This window comes from Crocodylus porosus, unplaced genomic scaffold (genome assembly GCF_001723895.1).
Source record: "Crocodylus porosus isolate Cpor-Errol unplaced genomic scaffold, CroPor_comp1, whole genome shotgun sequence".
In the NCBI taxonomy this organism is placed as follows: domain Eukaryota; kingdom Metazoa; phylum Chordata; order Crocodylia; family Crocodylidae; genus Crocodylus; species Crocodylus porosus.
In genome coordinates, this window is record NW_017728907.1 from 53,255,693 (window position 1) to 53,279,275 (window position 23,583).

General features: G+C 40.4%; 1 protein-coding gene across 8 annotated transcripts in view; it reads right to left on the reverse strand.

The window, feature by feature from the left end:
* The window catches only part of ZCCHC11 (zinc finger CCHC-type containing 11), a 73,266-nt gene that overhangs the window by 43,892 nt on the left and 5,791 nt on the right, over window positions 1-23,583 (reverse strand). For 6 of the 8 annotated variants that reach the window (XM_019531429.1, XM_019531432.1, XM_019531433.1 and 3 more), the window contains 7 exons: window positions 21,605-21,709; window positions 19,268-19,938; window positions 15,211-15,374; window positions 13,583-13,699; window positions 7,986-8,163; window positions 5,287-5,375; window positions 2,757-2,808 (listed from right to left, as the gene is read on the reverse strand). In XM_019531429.1, coding sequence (XP_019386974.1) covers window positions 2,757-2,808; window positions 5,287-5,375; window positions 7,986-8,163; window positions 13,583-13,699; window positions 15,211-15,374; window positions 19,268-19,829 — 1,162 coding nt within the window. In that variant the 5' untranslated portion in view covers window positions 19,830-19,938; window positions 21,605-21,709. The remainder of the gene's footprint in view (window positions 1-2,756; window positions 2,809-5,286; window positions 5,376-7,985; window positions 8,164-13,582; window positions 13,700-15,210; window positions 15,375-19,267; window positions 19,939-21,604; window positions 21,710-23,583) is intronic. The other 2 variants (XM_019531431.1, XM_019531435.1) reach the window with 2 other exon arrangements.

Here is a 23,583-nt window from a genome sequence, read left to right on the forward strand (position 1 = left end):
GCAGGGCAGTCATGAAACTCTCTCAGATCCCTTGCTACTGAAAGCCTGGGGCTGCAAATGCATTGGTGGCGCCACACACCACACATCACACATTTAGATGCTCTCTGTGGTGTAACAGAGCGCTGCTCACATGTGTGCTGCTCCACTTTTTCTTCCTGCCCGTTTTTTTTGGCCCCTGGATGCAGAGAGAAACACGGTGTTCCTGCCATGTGTTCCTGCCTGAATGGGAAAACAAAGTGAAGTAGTGCACACACAGGCAGTGCACACCACTCAAAAGCAGAGCTGGCTGCCCAGAGCCATGCTGCGGCTGCTGGCCAGGCTCTGCATGGCAGAATCACCATTGCTACAGCCCCGGAAGACCTTTAGGATGCCAGATAAGGCTGCTGGGGCCAGCTAAGTGCTGGCCCAGCCTCCCCTAAACCACCCGGGCTAAACTGCCACACGCCAAACCGTGCGTTGAACAGGTGTTCCCCAGGGACAAGAAGCAGTGGTGCAAAGTGTCCCCAGGGAACCAAACATCCATGGTTGCCTGGATGTGCCCTGTGATAGCAGAGAACTCCAAAAAAACCCCAAACCACAGATGAAGGGGAAGTTGTAGGATCCACAATGAAAAGAATATCTTCAAAAAAAATACAGTCACTGTAGAGTAAGTAATGAGTTTCAGCTGCATCAGTCAAACATCAATGGTACTAACATTCCTACTAACTTGGCAATTGTCACAACAGCAATTCAAAGGCATAATGTTTGATAAGGTCACCAATTCAAGAAGATATACTGCCATCCATTTTGATATTCTCTCTAATGAGATGGCCTGACCTTTGGAACACTTAGCTATAACATGAATTAAAAAGGGAGACAATCTGGACAGTTTGGTTCAGTCAGTGAATAATGTATTGTAATGTATTGTAAGAAAGGCAACGGTTTCTTACATATAAAATACTGTATACATTCACAATGTCCCAAATTTTTCTCCCAGTATAAAAGTGGGATTCTGGGAAGATGACAGATTAGTTGATTGTTGGTTTAACCTGGGATGTTCCTGGGTTATTTTTCTCCTGCAATTGCCATTTTTGCTCTGGGAGAAAAATCCTGAAGATCTGTACATTTGTGATGTCTCCTGGGATAACAGTGACTCTCCCAGGAGAAACTGAATACCTGTACTTGGCTCTAGTCCTGAAGGGGCCCATTATTTTCCAATTTCTGAAACACTTTGCTCAATGACCTGTTTTATACAGCATGCAGAAAAGCAAGTGATAAGCAAGCTGGTGGGAAAATATTCCATTGTAGCAAGGATATTTTCCTTTAAAATATTTAAATAATCAAAAAATAGAGATTAACAATTGTAGCTGTGATAATATTGAAATGACAAATGACAGATGCTGTTGAGTTGTTCTTGTGACAGTAATAGCTGCTTTGTTTGAGAAAAGAATGCAAAAAAAGTAACACTCTAAAGACATGGCTCATAACTAACATTAGAAATATCCCTCTTAAAATGTATTGTTCTCCAGTTCATAGTGGGCACATCTACTTGTGCATATTAAGGCAAAGCAATAAACTCTGCAGCATGTCATGACAGAGTTTATTGCTCCAGGTGCACCATTTGTACCTGTGCCAGGAACTGCAGCATGTTGAGCTGGGTAAGAGGAACGTGGGGCTGCTCCACTCAGCTCAATGTGCTGCAGAGGGACTGGCTGGGGCATAAGGGTGCTTCAGTGTGGGGCTAGCGGGCAGGTAGCCCCTGCAGTGAAGCACCCTTGTGCCCCAGCCAGCTAGGGCAGTGTCTATACGTGTGCTGCTGTGGAGTAAAAAAACTCCACAACAGCATTGTACTTGTATTTAGAGGAATATTCTGGTGCAGAGTAAATTAGCTTACTGCACAGCCAATTAGTCTGTCCCATGATTTATGAACCTTAATATGAATGTCTCACACCCTCTCTAAAAACTATGGTAAAAGGATACAATCATAGAAATGCACTGTATTTAGGTAAGGGCTAGGCTGAAACGTATCTATGAGTTTTATGAGCTCATGAATTTGTATAAACAGACATTTATGCACCCACTTAGCCATCTATAGGCAAGCTGGAGAGAGAAGTTTTGAAACTGCTATTGCAAGAAAACATTACAGAACAGTAAAAGACAGGCATACCTGGGAATGCAAACCCCAATTTTGAAAAGGGATCTTACTTTGCACAACGCTAAACTGCATGATCAGTGTTGTCAGAGGTGTGAAAATCACCAATAAAATTATAATCCCTAAGAAAATGCAAGTGCTAAGATCTCACTTGGCTCAATTTGATCTCTCTTCATTGTGTGGGTGGGATATGAGACTAGATGGTTGGTTTATGCCCCTTGCTCGACAGGTGACACAGAGTCAACATTCAGACAATCTAGGGCACCCTTAAAAAGCAAAACCAAACTGTAGCGGTCTCTCAGGCTCAGGCATGGAGTAGTACTACAGAAACTGAACTGTACTCTAAAATGTGCTCCTTTGAGATTAACTAAGCAAGCACAAGCTAGACCTGGTCTGTGAGTAAAGGGAGAACACTTTTTGTTTTACAGTGTCTGAATAATATTGTTTAACACCACTGAACATAGTCTAAAAAGACTATAAGAAAACCTATGATCTGTAGGTTTCTTATAATTAAAATATTCTGAATAATCTTATTTGTATTTTTGTTAACAACATAAGTGTCCCATAGAAGAGTCAAATATGAGAGCATTGATTAAAAATATAAAGAAAAAAAAGGTAAACTCACCACTATTTTTTAAAATGTCAAGCACCTGTATCAGAACATCTGGGTGGCTCATCTAAAAATGATAACCAAACAAATCAGGACAGGTTATTTTATTCAGAAATTGAGATGCTGAATTATACATTTGGTTGAACTACATCTAAGTTGCACAATTGTGGCAAACAAAATTTATCATTAATTTTTCATAATAAGACTGTAATTAACCAATATTGAAACTACGTGCTAATAAATAATTCAGATAGCTTTCTTGTTTAGGCTGCATTTACTGAACTCTTCTAAAAAATACATCTGCTCTGCTTCATATTAAACAGATTTCATCAAGTAAGCCCAAACTGCTCAGTGCATATTTATCAATTCAAGAGCCAACACTTGCTTATAAATGAACACAGAAGGTCAAGAATGGAGATTCTCATGTCAGAACTACTCAAAACAATATTATTAAACAGGGACTTTTTTTATTTTTCACAAATCTAATATCTTTAAAACTGTGCATTGCAAATGTGTAAGTGGGAAATAGTTAACCAGAAATGATTAAGAATTATTTTTATGCACTAAGAGCTTCACCCACTAAGTGGCATTCAACATTTGTTTTTAAAAAGTTGTCCTAAAATACTCTATTATTGCCAGCCTCTTGCTTTTAAACTATTCTCAGTAGCCCTAAGGGACAGGACTAGAAGCAGTAGTCTCAAACTGCAGCATAAGAAGTTTAGGTTGGGGATTTGGAAGAACTTTCTCGCTACGAGGGTGGCTTAAGCAATATAACAGACTACTTAGAGAGGTTGCGGAATCTTCATCCTCGGATATTTTCAAGGGCAGGTTAGACAGACCTGGGGTGGCTTAGTCAAGGATAACCCTGCCTTGAGCAAGAAGTTGGACTAGATGAGGTTCTGAGTTCCTTCTAGCCTACTTTTCCTACGTATTCATGTTCCTATAAGTTCCTACTTTTCTATGATTCAGTTTTGCTATTGCTGCAATACTTCAGCATGCAATGCCCAGATATGAACTCCAAAATACCAACACAAATGCTGTAAGCTTTTCTGAAACAAAGTCAGTGCAGAAAGGGTGAGAGACTGGCTAGTGTTTGGTTTGTTTGTCTGCTTTTAATTATATAGTTGGTGTGTTTCTTACATTACTTTGTATTATGTTCATCACACAGGAAGCACCTACACGAGATGCTTTACTGCACAGTATACTAATCTACTATGTAGTAAATTGCCACCATTTACATGTGCACAGCATTTACTGCACAATAAATTAGTCTACTGCATGGTTGGCTAGTACCTGTAGATACAGGTACAGATTTATTGCGTAGTAGCACATGTGTAGACAGCTGACTGGGAGCAGGAGAAACTGTCCCCTCCCCTGGGGCAGCTGCCAGCTTCCCAGCCCTGCACCCTGACCAGTAGTTCTCCCTCCTCCTACTCCCTAGGCTGACCAGTAGTAATCTGCTGATCAGGGCGCAGGCCCCAGAGGCAGGACAGCTCCCCCTGTCTGTCCCCCCCCAGCCCAGGCCTGACCTCAGTGCCCCCTGCCAGCCTGGGGCTAGCACCCGGGGGAGCCTAGAGCTCCCCCTAGCTGCAGTAAGCTGGCAGAGCAGGGCAGTAATAGCCCTTCACTGAACTGCTCCTGTCAGGAGCAAATTTACTCCTGACAGGTGTACATGCAGACGTGGTCCTAGAGAAAGCTTACCGTGCCTTACTTTACTGCGCAGTAAGTTTACAGTGCATTAATAGCATGTGCAGATGTACCCACAGTGTAGTAAAAATGCACTAACAGCACTGCATGTGCACCCCCCGAGCGTGGCTGTGCACCCCCTGTGAAAAGGCACTGTCAACACTACTGGCAGTGCCTGTGGGTGGTTGCTACTCACCACCTCCCCTCGCCACTGACACCACCAGTGGCATCTGCGGGCAGCCCATCGCTACACGCCCCCCGCTGCTGACAGCATCACGACCACCTGTGGGAGGTCCCTGCTTGCCGCTGCCACGCTTCCACCGCCTGCAGCAGCTTGCCGTGCCCCACCAGCCTCTGGAGGCACACTATGTTCATGACTAGCAGCCTAATAAAAAGCCAGCTTCACTGCTAGGGAAGATTTCTTGGTAAATGTGATCATAATATGTTATAAACCGAGTTAGAAATAAAATATTAGTTTTAAGCTAACTTTTCAATTAAAGTAGATGTCTAAATACCTTTCGACTGTTCCAATTTGGATCATTCTGAACATAAGAACCACTTGGTTTATTTGGGGTAAACTGTTTCTCATTTACCTTTAAAAATTATGTTAGACTGAAGAATACTAGAAATTAAAAGCTACCATGTAGATCTATTCAATTAAAGTAAGTTCAAACTAATAAAAATCTTTTTCTATCAATTAGATGTACAAGATATCAAAACACTAATAGTGCTTAATTTGCATGCTATTTGCTAACATAACAACAATTAGCCTTAATGGAAGATGAAGTCAACTGAATAGATATTAATGTAGTTTATAAGCCAATTTTGAAAATAATTAAGACAAAAACAACCTACTTACCTTGGGGGGGAATTTTATGTCAATATTAATATCACTAGTTTTAAAAGCAAATCTAGTCAGGCAGGAGCCATACATCCTCAGTGAACAATCTGGAAAACAAAGAAAAGATAATTGACAAGATGCTGAGACCAACTTTATCCTCAGAAATGAAACAAACATTTTTAAGGCACTGTTTTATGCCAGTGATGGTATTCCAAGTTACTTTAATGAATACTTAACTCACCTTCCCATCTATTCAGTAAAACCACATCGATTATGTGGCATCACAGAAAACTAGAGACTCAAAGAATTTAAATTTCAAACCCTCCAAATTAAGTAAGAGAAAATAGAATATTATCTAATTTGTTATGCTGGTATGCATTCTGTTTTTAATCATGTAAAATTGCAGCCACTATCATGATGTTGATGGATGGTTTTAAAAAACAGTTTTTGTGGGTATTAAAGAATTTAATTTCACATCAGCATTTGATCAACTGCCAAAGTCTTTGCTGACTCTCAAACCCCTTTCCTACAAGTGTCATTCCTTGTACATACCATGGTACCAGGACCAAGTAATCAAAGTACTATCCTAAAATGCATAAAAAACCCTAAATTTATTATAAGATGAAAAATATCAGCTAATTTATAAAACAGGCAACAACATGAATCTCTAAATACTTCTTCTATAAATAAAATCAGATTTGAAAAGGTATTTTCTGCCAATGAAGCTCAATACATCATTCATTGCAGAATCATGGATAATTTCATTATTGTTAATATAGTGCCGACTAGTGCGCTCTCCTATTTTAAGCAGATCCATTAGCACTGTAGGAGATAGTAAAAAAGTAAAGCAAAGAAGTCAAATAAAATCACCAATATAATTTATAAGGCATCAGAAACTGGATTTGAAAATTAAATATACTGTTAAATGAAATAACATGAGGTAAGGTTGAAGCATGAAGGTAACTAAATTAAACATATTTAGACAGAGTTCATACAGCACATAAAACAAGAGGAGGAGGATTAACGTGGATGAAGTATAATACTGAATTTACAAGAACTATGTGAATAATTTTAGCTGACAGAGCAGAAACCACTTGCATCATTTTTTAAGATAAGGTCATTCTTAAAGTTCAGGAATTCTTAAAAACTGTCACGGGGTACCTATACCATCATCTTTAACACGGAGAGGCAATGTTTGCTGAGCAATGACTCTCCTGACCTGAATGACATTTACCTTCAATGAAACAAATGCATTCTAGAACCTGCAGGCATTGTGAGCTGTTCTTCTGTATTAAAAGTCATCTACAAATGACAACATTGGATTATCCTGAAACACTGGATTGTGGCTTTTCTTCTTTAAGCCATACAGATAAAGCCTAAAATAAATGTTTCCTTTTTATTTCTGCCTTTTAAAAGAATTGCTAAAACATGTTTTTAACCAGTTTTCAAAGTCTTGGACAACAAGAAAACTGGTGGCAAAGAGGTAAAACCTAACAAATTAGATGGGAAATTAGTTTTAATCACACTATTTAAATCTCTTTATTGTTGTTTGCTTTATGTATAACTGTTTGAAATACAAGTGAGAAAAGAGATCTGTTAAATCCCCACCAGTTCAAATACCTGCTGGTATAAAGTTAAAGTCTGAGTGTAACATTTTGCAGGACTGGAACACGAGCAGGACCTTAAATCCCTTTCTGGGCCCTAGCAGAGGTTTATAGTTAGCAAGTGTCACACATTAAAGCCAATTTACAGTGCAATAATACAACAAATGAGCCTCAAAGATGTTCCATATTATATTGCTTATGTTGCATGTGGAACACGTCTGTGACTTGTTTGTATCGCTCCTTAAATTGAAAGTGTGGTATGTGAGGTTTGTCCCATGTCAGATCTTGATGCTCAGCCGAGCTTTGGGACCCAGCATGAAACAACTCCAGAGTACCTGGAGTGCCTGTCAGCTGTAGGCGTCACCTCACAGTACAGGGCACAGGTACATGGGGAGCCAAGAGCTTCAGCTCCTCAGCTGCTGATGCCTCACTCTGTGGGTCCAGGATAGCGAGGTCTTTTAGAAAGTATGCCTGCAGATAGACTGCCTGGCCCAGGACAGGACTGGGTTTTTTCTCTGCTCCCTCAGTCCAGGCATCCAGGAAGCTGTAAAACCCTAGCAGTTGTCATGGACACCAATTCAATTTATGCCAAATCCTAAAACTTGTGCATCCTGCCACATATGTGCAGCATGGCAGGATGTGCGATTTTTTGGGATCTGGCATCTAATTTGTCAGACTCCAACTGCACAAGTAAATTAACATCTGGCCAACCCCCACTGAGATCCAAACAGGCCCTTTGCCAAAATCAGGGAAGGCAAGGCTTAACACTCCTGGCAGCTCTCAGATTCAGGAGGAAGAAGGGGGGAAATTGGCTTTTTTTTTTTTTTTTTTTTTATTAAAACCTGTTCAGGGTTTTCTTTTCCCCAAAATATGTTTTATAAATAAATAAAAAAGGGCCATAAGTACCCAGCAGGTTTGCTATAGGCTAACAGAAAACAGCTTCTGCTCTATATTAAAATGCCTGTATTCACACCAGATAATATCAAGTTATTTAACCTCCAAATTTATTATCTCATCTTTAATGAAAACATCAAGATTTTACATATAATCGTTGCACTAAATAAAGGAAATGGGGCTTGCACCTAAAGAAAAATCACAGGGGCCCATGGATACCTGGTAAGGGCTGCTGAATAATCTTCTCCATCTCATTTACAATTTCTTGGCGGATTCTGAAGTCATCATCTGATATGCCTTGCTCATTTGCTGCTTCAATGAGTGTAAAACTTAAAGCATTCAACTGTGCAGTGGAAGGAGGTGGGAGGGCACGCAGCTCATTTTCTTCCTGTTTTTCCTAAAACATTTTTAGATGATAGAAAGACAAGCTGATATTTTAAAAAGACAAAGGTTTCATCTTATTTTATTAGACTTAAATATATTTTATCTTTATATATCTACACACATGCACACTTATTTTGAGGCGTTAAAAAAAGCAATACATCATTTTACTATATTGAAATTTAACTTGTTCAGACCATTTCCAAAAGGAGATTTGAACTCAGTTATCAAACTCTGTATGCTAACACAGCTAATGGAAAGACTGGATCCTCAGCATTAGCAGTAGGTTCTTTCTTGCTGACATCACAGAAGAAATTGGGATGTTAACATTCTCTGAACCACATTTCATGGCCGAAAATTCTGACATACTATCCATCAAAGGAATTCCAAGAGCACTGTAATTTTTTCCTGTACAATAACAATAGCATACTGACTAAAAACTAGAGAAACCTCCTTCAGTCCAACCCACAGAAGCCATCATGATTGAAAGGAGAGTGCACAGGGATACCAGTGAAGCAGAAAGTTCCTGACTCTTAGGAAGCTAATCCCCTTTCTGCAAGCCCAAGCAAGTGTTAATCAATTAAATTATACATAATTTCACCTATGGAGTTAACTACTTCAGATGCCTCAAAACCACATAGTTTTAAGTCACTGAGAGTTAAACGTGAACACAGCTTGCTCCTAAAATTAACTGACAGATTGAAATGTGTAACTTGTAGTAGAAATATCTTGGCCAGTAGCATGGCTTCAGCAAGTAAGAGTCCATTATCTGCTTTAGCATGGAGTTCTGTTTGTGCATAAATTATGTATACTGGACCGCTACACTTATGTGTATGTACTCTACTTATCCAGATAATTCTTTTTTTATTTCTTACTTTTAAAAATTAAGCTTAAAATATATATTTGTAAAGGTTTCTTTTTAACATTGTTGCCATGGGTTTCGATTACGGTGGGGAAGTTGCTGCCGGTAAGCTGATTTAGTCACTCAGCCTGATAAATGTCATAAGATCTGTGTTCTCATATGCTGTAATGGTACAGATATATATGACCTAGTTGGTTTTCTTGCACTATTGAATTATGAATATATAATACTTACTAGAAATGTGTGCATGCCTGCATATCTAAAATTAGAAGTGCAATATATATAAGGTTCGAACCTAGTTTTAGTTCTACAGTGTCTGAATGGGTAAGTAGATTTTACAAAATATAAAATTTATACATGTAGACTGCACTCATCATTATATTTGGTTTTGCATTATAACATGGCCAAATGTCAAGATACAAACCATCTCTACCTCTTCTATTTTTACCCATTAGATTCAACTACCTCCTTTCCACTCTTCCCCCTCCTTTTTTTAAGTCACCAAACTTGGACTCTGTCTCCCATCCAAGTACCAACCAGGCCCAACCCTCCTTAATTTCCAAAATGAGATGGGATGCATACAGAGTTGTGTGACGGAGACAATCAGTGCTTGTAATCTAGTACAAGTGAGACTATTCAAGGCCAGAGACCTCCAACTAAAGCTGATTTGCTGCCAGGTCTCTAGAGACAGACAGACAGCAGGTCTGAGTTGCAGCTGACAGCAAGACACAAGTAAGTTCTGCGAGAGAGTGATCTTAGACCTTTTAGGATATTCCTGATAACCACCACCATCTGGCACTCTAAGATAAGAGGACTAAAAACTAGAGAAGAAAAACATGAAACACTGGTGTTTGTGCAGCCACAAGCACGTAATAAACTGAATTACGGACAGTGGTAATAGGGAAGAGATGAACTTAGCCAGTCTGGTGAATTCCAAGTACATGTCAATTTGGAGGTACATAAACTTGTGGCAAAATTAGCAATGGGATGTTCCCTATGATTTCACACACAGAATTACTGCTTTGAAAACAAGTGGTCTATGGTGAGAAAAGTACCTGCCCTTTTTCCTTAGATACTCAAGACTTAACCTATTACCTTTTATATTCAACATATATTTAAGGCAGATTGAAGAGATTATAAGAAACAAGTTCATACAAATCTCAAAGACTGAAACGAATGTTATATTTCTTTATGTTGCACACAGCACTGGTCCCTTGTTGCTTCACGATTGAGGAAACTGCATTAAAAAATAATGTCTTGAATCTGTTAAAATCAGAGGTGGTACTTGTAACAAGATTACAGCTTTTGAAGGAACCAACAAAAATCACAACCTTGGCTTCCAGTAAATGTGTCTCCTCAAGACGGTACAACACAGAGGTCATAATGGCTTTTTCAATCCTTGTGGAAGGCAGTACAGCAGTAGTAACCAAGAAAACCGTTTTTAATTTCTCTGGACCATGAGATCAGACCTTTCACTCAAGTGAGGAACTAGTAACAGTGATCTGCATCTCTGTTGCTTCAAAACTGGATTACAACACCATATCCTCGAATGACCCAGAAGACAGCCCACAAATTACAAATGACTGAACAAGCACAAATCTTAACCCTGCGTGGAACAAGCCAAGAAGAGCACATAATTGCAAAACTGTCACGCACTGGCTGCCATTTCAGTTTTGAAAGTTCCTGAACTTAATTCTTATCTATAAAGATTTCAATGGATTAAGACATGTGTATCTCAAAGATTCGCCCTTGTCTCTCCGTAGGTCACCATGGTATGCATATTCAAGAGGGACGTTAGGAACAACAGAACACAGATATGGCTTTTCCCATTGTTCTCAGGAATGCCCTCAATTGTCAACCTGCCAGTGCTGGAGGTTAGGGCAAGTCTTGCAGATGCCACATTGCAGTATAAACCTGTTCAGCAGGTGATCTATCTAACAGCTCCCACAGCATTCTTCCAAGCAAGCTAAGCAAGTAGAGGTTGGATGAATGGACTGTGAGACGGACAGAAAACTGGCCAGATTGTCCGGCTCAAAGGGTATTGTAACAGCCCCAAGCCTGACTCGCCTCCCTGCAGTGACACAGACAGCTGAATTGCCCGTGTCCAAGCCAACACCGCACCAACCAGAAGTGTGCTCCTGATTGGCCTGCAGCCCCAAGGCAATGGGCCAAAAATGTGCTGGAGGCAGGGGCTAAGGGGAACGGCAGCCAGAACAGTGGAAGCAGGTCTGGCTGTTCTTGCCCCTGCTCGAGTACCTGGGAAAGGACAGATGGTACCCAAAGACAACCCACAAGGGGATAACCGGGGGAAGAGTTCCTAGAAGTAGCATCCAAACTTTGGGGGCCCACCGGCGACCCCCACGTACCCAAAACTCATCAGCCGTCAGCTGGGAGGGAGCATAGGCCTCCTGAGGGCACAGTAGCAGCCAACCTGAGGGGCCAAGCTCCAGTACAGGAAGGGTCTGCCTGGAGAGAGCACATTGCCAAGAGACTCAAAGGGCCCAACAGCAAGACAAGAGGGGCACATAAGGCCCAAAGTAACTCGTACCCCAGAAAGGGGGAGAGGCTGGGTACAGCAAGGCACCAGTGCCCTGCCTAGCCATCAGGCCAAGCCATTTTGAGTTCATCTTATCTGTTTAGTTGTCTTTCTCTTTATGTTCCTGCATCAACATGAGTACGGGACATATCCATAAGGATCCAAAGCTCAGCGTACCCCATGGGGCTGCCCAAGTGACAAACACCTATGATGTACCAACAAGAGTGGCAATAACGCATGAGTGGAAAGGGGTGGGGGACACAGGAGGAGGATCCCCACAGAAGATGTGCTGCAGTCACACCTGGCCCACAGAGAACCACCGTATCACCTTCACGTGAGTTCATCTTTGGAACCTCAAGTCAAGGCAGGCTAGTGGGTCAGATGTGACATGACCCAGGGGCAGGTATTAATCAATGGTTCAATGTCTAGTTGGCAGCTGGTACCAAATGGGAGTCCCTAGGGTTCGGTTTGGGGTCAATTTTGTTCAATATCTTCATCAATGACCTGGAAGATGGGATGGGGTGCACCCTCAGCAAGTTTGTAGACGACACAAAGTTGGGGGAAGCAGTAGATATGCTGGAGGGTAGGGCTAAGATTCAGAGAGACCTCGACAAATTGGAGGATTCAACCAAAAGAAATGTCATGATGTTCAATAACCACAAGCGCAAAGTCTTGCATTTTGGATGGAGCAATGCCATGCGCTACTGGCTGGAGACTGACTGGCTAAGGAGCAGCTCTATAGAAAAGGACCTGGGGTTACAATGGACAGTAAGCTGAAGATGAGCCAACAGTGTGTCCTTGTTGCGATGACATATTGGGTTGCATTAGCAGAAGGTTGCCAGCAGATCGAGGGAAGTGACTGTTCCCATATATTTGGCATGGGTGAGGGCACATCTGGAGTACTGTGTCCAGTTTTGAGCCCCTCCCACTACAGAAAAGATGTGGACAAGTTGGAGTGAGTCCAGTGGAGGGCAATAAAAATGGTTAGGAGGCTGGGGTACATGACTTGTGAGCAGAGGCTGAGACAGCTGGGGTTCTTTAGTCTGGAGAAGACTGAGGGGGGATTTAACAGCAGCCTTCAACTACCTGAAGGGGGGTTCAAAAGAAGATGGAGCTGGACTGTTCTCAGTGGTGGCAGATAACAGACAGAACAAGGAGCAATGGGCTCAAGTTGCAGCAAGGGAAGTTTAGGTTAGATATTAAGAAAAAAAATCTCATGAGGATGGTAGTAAAGCACTGGAACAGGTTACCCAGAAAGGTTGTGAAGTCTGCATCCGTGGAGGTTTTTAAGACCCAGGTAGACAAAGCCTTGGTTGGGATGATCTAGTTGGGGATGGCGCTGCTTTGAGCGGGGAGTTGGATGAGATGACTTCCTGAGGTCCCTCCTAACCCTCATTGTCTAGGATGCTAACAGATCTCCTTCAGAATAGCCTCAGCAGCCTACGCCTGGAGAAAAACACCTTATTCCATCTATTTATAAAAGTGTGATTTAAAAGGGTAACAAAGGGAGAACAGATTTCTTCTCCAAAAGGATTAGTCAAGAGTTTTAAAGAATTTACGTAATGGCATACTGGAAAAGCCTCTGAAAGAAATGCCATGTTTATGTACAACACGTTCTTGTGGGCCAGACTGGCAGATTGATGTGGCAACACCTCCCACAGAAACTCTGGATTTCTACATCTAGAAAATAACTTCATTAAATGCATTAGTCCCAAGTATCCCAGGAGAGAAACTGGGCATTACTGGATCCCCCGGATAAGCTGGTGTGCCCACAATCCATACTTACAAGTTCAACCAAACTGTTATACTACGTATAAAGTCTCAACAATACAAACAGGAAAGAGAACTGCATGCTTTTAAGCAATGTGTAACAAATGATTTCAAATAGATTTAGTTATAAAATATCCAACCAACACTAAACTTATAGTTTTTCTTTCAGTCTTGATTTATCAGATTCCCAGATTTGCATCAAAAAGTGGTTCACTGTCAGAAAAGAACAACACACATGAATTGTAAACTCTTAACTAGTTAACTTACCATGATATTTTTCTTATGGCGTTTTTCTTTAATATGTTTATGAGCTCCTTGGATATTTTCAATATGAACTAAGCAAAGCTTGCATAGATACTGGCAATTGGTGTATTCTGGGGAGCGCTGTGGGGCAAAAAATGGAGATGAGATTAAAAAAAAGTTCTCTCAATGTTTTTGCCAGCAGTCCCTGAAAAAGTGAATTAAATGCCTTATGTTCTCAGTTGTGTCACAAATAAATAAAACTTGGCAATGACGTGGGAACTTTTAGTGTCAAAGTGCTGTTCAAGTGTTAACTACTGGTAATCTTCTCAAGACCTCTGCAAGGTACAGATTATCCCCATGTGACACTGAAACTGAGAAAGAGAGGTTACGTGTTTTGCTCAATGCTGGGATTTAAACATGGAAGCTCCCGAACCCTGAGCCTGATTTCAGGGACAGTGGACAACTGCCCTCTCATGCTGAAGTTTTTAACCTCTCAACCTCAATCCTCCTACTGCCTTGTTCCTCGGTGAAACAATAGTAAATATGCATCACAATGTTATCTTTTTCAATAGCGTTCACAGCTGGCAACTATTGTAATTGTTAAATACCTGTATCACCATTCTGTCTCCATGCTAACAAGTTTATATTTGATAAATCCAGTTTTTTGTAGGTTAGAGATTAATGCACAGGGAACATTCACTTTAAACTCTTCTGCAATCTCAATATGCTTTTTAACCTCCTCACCCCCCAAAAAATCAATGTACTACACCCTTATAAATGACACAGAATTAAAACACTGCAGTCTAGGCAATGTTCTCTATGATCTGACAAAAAAACTTCAGATATTTTTTACTACTTTGTATTTTCACATAAAATGTCAATGCAAGGTAATTTGCTTATTTTGTTTTCATCACTAATATTCTGGGACCTTATTTTCTCTGAAAAATATACCTAGTAAGAGGAAGCTAAACGTTAATTTAAAAATGCAACATGCTGGCAGTCACCCAACTAGGTTTTTTGAGGGGGAAGTCAAGGATATCCCCAAGGATTATGGTAGATTAAACAAAGTCCTTGAGTGCACTTGCAAAGCAGGAGAAATCTTTGTTTTGTTCTTAAATTGTGTTCTGTTTTTTCTTAAATAGTCCTAATATTGATTCAGGTATTGCGTTTGAACAGATTGAAAGGAATACATAATGATGGCAGATTTTCACTGGCAGAAATGCATACTGAAATATGGTATTACTTAGCACAGTTATTTACGATGTTGGGACAACTAATATTTCAGATGCACCTAGGACAGATAATGGAATGATCATACTTTAAAAAAAAAGATGTGTGGAATTAAAAATGTCTGTTGTGTTGTGCATCTACCACATGAGGGTTGTACATTCACTTTTCCAGTCTGTGTCTCTTATTTCAGAGGCCAGAATGCAATACATGCATCAGCTACAGTGGGAGGAATCCATACCACCCAAAATACCTACTCTGCATAAAGAAGCAATTCCTATCCAGCCACACTTATGGTGAACATAAGGTGAGGTCTCACTAGCATGTGGATCAGAAGGAGTTAAAGGGCTCTTAACACAGCTGCAGAAGACACTGGTTTTAATTTTCTTCTAAGGAAAACATGCAACAAAAATATCACCACCTACTTTTTCAAGGCGGACGATATAATCTCTTTCCAGTCGTTCTTCTGCTTGTTTCAGGCCAAGCTGCTGCTCTGCTGTCAAAGAAGATTCGTCAATCACAGCAGTGTTTTCTAAATAATCAGTCTCCAAATTATGCTCCTTAGTTGATTCAGGATTCTTTATTTTACCTGGAGGATGGAGTTGGAATGTTGTTATCATCTTCCAGAACAGCCAACAAAAATAAGGGAAATATAAAAATCAGCACTACAAAATTGTCTCTACATGCTTTGACACAGGATTCCTCTCTGTAAGCTGAACTTGAGAAGATGCTTCCCATTAAAATGACTGAAAACCTTGCAAATGGTCAACGTCATAAGGAATAAAAGTGTCTCTGAAGAAAGAGGCACCAGAATCTCTTGAATGAGCTCCCGTGCGGTGCCTTCCAATGATGCATTTCTTGTTCACCATTGCTTTAGAATAGACTAGATTGCAGCCTTGAGATCCTTTCCAAAGTGCTCGCTGCAGGCTGCCACACAATGTTAGCACTGCTAGGTGTACAAACATGTCAAAGTATAAATCCAGAGGCTTCAAAAAGAAACCGAGTGTTTAAAAAAAAAACAAAAAAACCCCACCAAAACAACAACAACAACAAAAAAACCGGCCCTGTTGTGGTCTCTGTGCTCTCTGCAACAGAAGAATTGCTCTCTCATTTTTCTGTAGTCAAAAAAGGAGTAAAAACAAAGAGCTGGCATTTTTACAGGGGGCCTTGAGACTAAAAAGGTTGATATATACTGCTTTAGAAGGACAAGAACACCAAACATTCAAGGATTTTTGGTTGTAGCTGTGTTGGTCTAAGGCATGAGTGACGGGTGCCTCCTGAATCTGGGGGGCACCTGCAGAAGCTACTGATGGTGACAGCCCTGTCGGGGGGCACCAGCCCTGTCAGGGGAGGCACATGCACCTTTGTGCACCCCCTACCAGTTGCCTATGGTCTAAGGACATAGGAAGGCAAGCGTCTTTGAGTAGATGTGATATCTTTTATTAGACCAAGTGAGCAGTTGGAAAAAAAGTTCTCTGCAAGCTTTTGGGCACAAGTGCCCTACTTCAGGCATAGAGAGTAAACAGCAGAGAAGGGTGCTTAGGCCTGAAAGCTTGCAAAGAACCTTTTTTTCAATTACAGTACTCAGTTGATCTAATAAAAAAATATTTAAGGAGTTCAATATTAAAGAAGAGAAAGTTTAAAAGACATCAATGCAACGTCTTAGTAACTGAGTCTTACAGTCAAAGGCAGCCTGGGGAGGGGGGCTGGTGCATGCAGTGGTCTAGTTGCAACCCCTGCCCTTTGATTCTTGCCCCAGACTTTTCAAACCACCTGCCTGGGAGGGGCAGCAGCATTTCTATACAGGCAGTGCTAAGAACGCAGTTGGTTAGAGTGTGGTGCTAATAACATCAGGATGCAGGTTTGAAACTTGTTGGACTAGATCTCTTAAGGTCCCTTCCAGCCTTACTTCTCTATGAACTATGACTGTGGCTTGTTATCTTCTTGATTCCTGTCCACAGGTGTTAACTACCTTTAACAGTCTTTCAAACTTTTCTTCTGCAATTTAGCTGCCTGTTAGCCATTCCTGGTAATCTCTCTCTTCTATTTTATGGCCCTAAAAAATGTTTTTAGCTCTAGCCAAAGACCTTAACTCAGATGTGGTAATATTAACTCGGGTGTAGAAATGACTGACAGTGAAGTATTGGAGACACTGTCAAGATGCTGAAGAAGGCTACATTTTGTTTTATAAATCTGAGTAAGAGACACATTTAGCTATAATAACTAAGAGACTAATGACACAAGTATCTTTTGACTACTTTCATTACATTTTTCCCTAGTTTGCTGTGGGTTTTTTTTAACTTTATATATATATCTAGCAAATAAGCACACATTCAAGTAGTTATATTTGGTTTAATTTTAAATATGTGTTGTATTAAATGTGATGATGTGCCATACCATCTACACATCCCCCCACTTTTCAAAATCTTAGATCTGCCCATTCTTACAGTAGTTCTTTAGGTCAGGGATCATCCTTTGCTAAGCACATGTACAATACCTAGTATAACATGCTACTGTAATACAACTAATAAACATTAATACAGAGGTTTAATTTGTTATGCTGGCCATGTAGTTAAAAAAACCCTACATAATGCTATTTTAAAGAAATATATTACAGAAATCTCTCAGAAATACATTACAAGGCTATTATCTAAGCATTACAACTGCATCCACTTGAGACTGTGTGATTTTAACGATGCACCCAATGCATACTGTGACACCACAGCTTTTTATGGTTCATTATAACACCTATGCTATTGTCAATTATACACATGAAAGATTTTGAACAGACAATGCCTCTAGCAGACTATGATCTGTACATAATTTGTTAACTTGTACAAATCACTTCCATTGAACATTATTCTTATAACCAAGGACATCCTCCATGACAGTATCACCAAAAAGAATGAGATTTTAAGAGAGCAGAGTGAAAATGATATTGAGACAGCTACCTTGGGGGCAGTTAGATATCAAGTAATTAAACAATTTCTGGACTGTGGGTGACTGGTGGTCCATACAGTACCTGCTGATGGCTCATAACACTGAGAGCATTAGGCTAACTTTTCCGGTTGCTAAACATTGAGATAGCTTAAAAAGCATTCCATATTTTCCCCACTGTGACTTTACCAATATTTTCCACGTAAATAATTGTTGTAGTTGCTAATGATATTATATGATCACAAACGGAAGAGGAGGTGATCCTCACGACAGCAAATGGCCCAGGAAGCAATATTTCTATTAAACTGTGATCCATACTTTGAAAAGGTCTGACATCTCCTACAGTAAGGGGTTAACTAGACAAAGGACCTCAACACTGCAGATAAAGCAGCTGTGTATTCTGAAGTGGAAGGAGACCTAAAACCTCAGGGCTCACAGAAGTGGCTACTGAAAGAGTGCCTCAATCTTCTGAAGATTTGGAGAGAAGAAACATCACCACAGTAACCAAGTAAAAGGCAAGTGCAGGGACAGATCCTGCTGTCAGGGGTGGTGCAGGGGAGCAGGGATGGGCACTGCGTCCCACTCCCAGCTTCCCCCTCAACCAAGGTGGGCAGATCACTCTGCAGAAGAAGCAGGAAAGGACTGTTTAACATCCCCCCCGAACAGGTAAGAATCTCCCCCATCTCGCTCTGTTCCCCCTCCCTCTCTGTTTATGCTCAGTGGCACAGCCCATCCCAGTCCCTCCTCCCCCCACACACCAATGGTGCTGTCCCCATGCTCCCCATCTGCAGCTCCGCAGCCACTCCTCCCAGTTGAACTGGAGCAGGGAGTACAGGGAGCCAGGCTGAGCCACAGCCGCAGGCATGTTCCCCTACCTTGAGCTGTTCCTGTGCTAGCAAGCAACACCTGGGAGGTGGGCAGGAAGCAGAAACCTGCCTGCTGGCCCTGCTGCTGTTCTCCCTGTTAAGCCTGGCTCCCTGTGGAGCAGGGCAGGAGCAGCTCAAGGCCACACTGCCCATAGCCTGGGACAGCAGCAGTGACAGGTGGGAGAGGGGGCATCACTGAGCCCAGAAAGAAAGGGATAGAGCAATTTCTTCCTTGATTCAGGGACTTAAAATGTCCCCAAGCAGCTGCTCCCACTGCACCCCCTCTGGATCCACCCCTAGGCAAGCATGGCACTCCTGCGCTAGAATGCAGATGCATTTTTCTTTTTATTACTGCTAAGCCAAGATGGAGATTTTATAAAGATTTTGTTTTAATGTGATCTTGCTTCTCAAAGTAGCCCACAATCGACACGCACCAGCTAAGACATGGCTCTAAATAAATATATGGTCCATTGCTTACAACGGAGAAAAGACAAATTGTGAAGCGCACTTCTCAGTAACAGAAGGTCCAAGTTCACAGTACACTCTTTATAAACGTACTGGAACATTTGCTGTATGCAAGTAAAAAGACATGTAAGACAGAAACACTTTGGAGCTTGTTTCAGAGCAGTAATAATTTCACTGCAGGAAAACAATGAATTTAGTGTTGTATAATACTCACTGAAATCATCAGATTTATGCTCCACTGTTCTTTGATCCGAAATGGTCTTACCAAGATCACCAGTCTGATCGGCATGTGTTTTCAACAGGAGAGTCCCTGATGGATATTCCAGTGCTGATTTCCCTCTCTGGGAGACTGCCGAGGTTTCCGTACCGACTCCATTCCCAGAAACAGGAGAGCTTGGGAAGTTTTCTCCCACTTGTTGAGCTTTTACCTGTTTTAGGTTTTCTACTGTTGCTGGCAAATTAGGTACTTTTTTTGCTTTTCCATGACTTCGATCCTGAAGGTTTGACACCACATCTTTAGTTCCAGGACTACAACTATTTACCTTACATGATTTATTATCCCCGGGTTTTTCAGAACAGACATCATTTTGCTTATTCTTTTTGCTGCTGTTCCCACTTGGAGAACTTCTCCCCACGTCTTTCACAGATTTATCATTTCTGTTATGTTTGTAATTCTGACTGATTGTAACTCTGACTGTTTTGCCTTCCTCATAGACAACACGGGCAGGCTTCCTCGGATCATGATTTCCATTCTTTGAGCTTTTGGCCTCTTCCATTATTGTGAAGATCTGCTTCTTCTGTCACTTAAGACTACTTGAAATTCTCCAGAAATTTGAAGTCGGTTTTAAATCCACAGTTCAGGCAAGGAACTTGGCAGATTGTCTGCTGGAGAAAAACAGTAGCGTACAGTTATAAATAGGATAAGAACAATATCAAAACTCCAATGAGACTATGCAATAAGCAGTCCTTCCTACAGAATAAGTAAATGTACCCGTTATGAGAGGAAGCATTTTCCAAAAATAGTGTAAATATTATTTAACAATAAAATGTTTAATAAAGTAAGATCCATGAATATTTTGCTAATGGCTAGTTCTACTAAAAAGGGGAGAGGGGACAGAAAACAACAAGATACTTATCACAGTGTTAAATTGTGAACATATGTTATGTTCTTTCTTTTCTTCATTTTATAGCTGTAAAATGGTTTTGAATAGATCTCTTGACTTTAGAAAAGTGCCGAGAAACAAGTCAACAGCATACGCCGAGCGGAGGAAGTGAATGGAAATATTAAACAAAACAAAAACATTACTGCAAAATAAAATCTTGCCTAATAGGGCCTTTTAGAGTTGAATTTAGGAGGTTGGTATCACTCCTTGCTTAAGTTGAATCTTAAATGATTTTAAATAATCTCTTAATACCCATCAAAAATGGATGCTGATAATGATTACAACATCATTTTCCCATATGGAAGTGATTTAATTATATTCAGATTCATAAACTGTATAAACAATAAGGGCAATAGGGAAAGTAGTTAGCTGAAGGAATTGGCAATTGGAACCAGACCCTTTTGTTCCTAGGCTGTGAAGTCCTGTCCAGGTCAAGTTGCCATTGATCAAATAGTTATCAGATAATACATGCTTGATGCATTATATTATGATAGGTTTGTGTAGGAGGAATCTTACTTCACTGACTACTAGACAGGTACCCAGATCAGAAGGAGAACTCTTTTCTTGAGACCAACTATTTCCTTATTTTGATTTTCAAAGCAGATCATGTAGCTAAGAAGTCTGCAGTAAATATTTCTACTGCATGACCTGTCAGACAATGTACTTGGGCTTTGGAATTGGGAAACATTTTGACGCTTATCTTGCTGGGATCCTTTGACCCTACCTGACTTCCTGCCCCTTGGGCAGGTAGCTGGACCCGATGATCTTATGAGGACCCTTCCAGCCCTAATATCTATGAAACCTACGAAAATGCATGACAAAAAGCAGCCACTGCAGGAAGCTAACTCAGTTCAAAACATACAACATGCACTTATATGAATACAGGAAAAAACATTTCTTCTACAGCTCAAACTATGGAGAAGCAAAGATTTGACCTTTTATTCTTACTTAACACCTGTCTCCATAAAACCTTTCATGATATATTTTTGGACGTGAACTATTAATACATAGTTTCAGGTCAGATCTACTAAAGTATGTAAAAGAGCATCTACAATCAATAGAGCTGTCCAAACATTTTAGCTAAATGCAGATAAGCTAAACCCATCTGAGCCCTACTAAGCAATATCACTCACTGCATGATGGGTGGGGGCAGAAGAAGTCTTATGTCTTTGATCAGGCTGTTAAATGCTTGTTTTTTAATTAATCAAAGAACACTAATGCTACTCAGAAGCAGAAGGGAGGCTTGTGACAGGCACTAGTAAAAACTTCTAAATAATTTTGAGATCACAAGTGCTGCTCTATACAGGAGAAAGAACAGTTTTAAAATATTTATAACTCTGGAAAAACTTGAATACCAGTAGCTTTGAAATATAAAGCTGATACTTTACCCACTAAGTTACACATCTTGTAGGTAGCAACCACAGGAATGTATGGGTGCTAAGCAAGCCATCAAATAGATACCCATATTGTTCAGCTGGGAAAAAATGGAAACACTGTAACAACAACAAAAAGTCACAAAAATTAACAACCAAAGGCCTAGATTTTTATTACAATACAATTCAGGCAAAATTGTATTTAACAGACACAGAAAGGAAAAGTCAGATTCAAAGTAATGTATTTGTAAAGATCTTATTTCTTTATGTATTATAGCAGCTCAGATTATTCAACCTGAATATAAGAAGACTAATTTACTATTCATCTTTCATGATGATTTTTTTTTTCCACATTTTCCTCGGTTTGAAGGTAGACTAAGCAAGTCTCAATTTCTGGTTCATGAATCTGCCCAATGCTACAACTATTTGACTAGCAAACACTTTAAGAGAAGGTTCAAACTATGTAGTATAAACTGATGGGATTTTTTAAAATTATTGAGATCACTGGGTTTGTATCTTCTTTCCAAAAAAAGAAAACCCCCAAAACCAAAGCAAACAACAGACTAGAACAAAACGAAACAAAACTCAAAGCAAGAACACGTATTTGGTATTATACAATTAGTTATATTTTCCTTCTTTTTGAGAAGGGGGTCTTTCAATATTTCAGCTATAACTTTTGTCCATAAATAGAACAATTAAGACTAATTTATATTTGTTATATTAGAGGGATAGATTTAAAAATATACTGAAAAGTCAAAGGTGGGTCTTCCCTTGTTGAGATTCAAGAGCTATCACCAATTTCAGTTGCATGTGAGGCCGTAAGAGTTCACTCGGCTCTCTGCAGGGCAGTCTTAACAGAATGAGAATATTAAAAGTTGACCAAGTCTCTCTTTGTAAAGCAGACTCCCACTTGTTTTCATAAGACATACACATACTCGCAGCCAAGATGAGATAAGCTCCTCCTGGCTCGCCTCCCTTCTAGCTGCCGAAGGAACACCAGAGTCATATTTGAGTCTTGGCTGCAAAAACATGCGGGCAGCAACTCCAAAAACTGGATCCAGGACTCCGCTAATAAGCTACGTCTCCAGCCGGCAAGCCGAAGATACTGCTCTGAAGACAGGTGAAACTGGATAGATGCTGTCAAGTTAAAAACAATCCTGTATTTTGTTTTGGTTTTTTTGAAATCTCCTAAGTTACAAGCAAGACCTAGAAATAAATTCAAATCATTTAAAAATAAATAAATAAATAAAGGATTTTTTTTTTTTAAAATCTAGGCAAGCATTTTTTGGGATGATCCTACCTTTTCTCACTTACCACACCCCAAAATGAGAGGCAGGCTTGGCTTTGGGAAGGCAGAACGAAGGTTCAGAGCCAGGGCTGAAGCCAGCTGCATGGAGCAGGGGCAGGGTCTACCCTTCGGCTCCCCCACTCCACGAGTTTGGACCTCTTACAGCTGCTGCCAAGTTGGGAGACATTCAAGTACCGGGGAAAGGGATCCTGTTGCCCAAAAGTTTGTCCAAGTTCTCCCCCAACTACACAGCTGGCCTAATACAAGTTTTCACACTGCAAAATCCCTGCCTCTCACATTTCCTGGACTACCAAGGCTATATCATTCCAACACTACCTTAAATATCTCAAATATTTTCTGTTTGCATATACTGTATTTCTTTCTGCTTAGACGAGCAACTGACTCATCTGTTTTGCTTTTAGCTTTTATCAGGGTTTGGCTTTTGTGCAGGAGAACAAAACTTGGATCGCAAACATTTGGAGGAAAGAGAAGGATTTTGGTTTTTTTTCTTTTTAAAGAAAGTTAAACTGTTTCTAAACTAAAATAAAAAAAGGAATATTTCGGTTGGACTCAGATTTAATGAAAGGTTTGGGTTGTGTTTTTTTTCGCACAGCTGGTTCTAGACTTAGGTGACCCAACTAATGCATACTGTTATTAAGTGGAAGCAAATAAATTGTAGGACAACGCATGTCATTTATGACTTAAT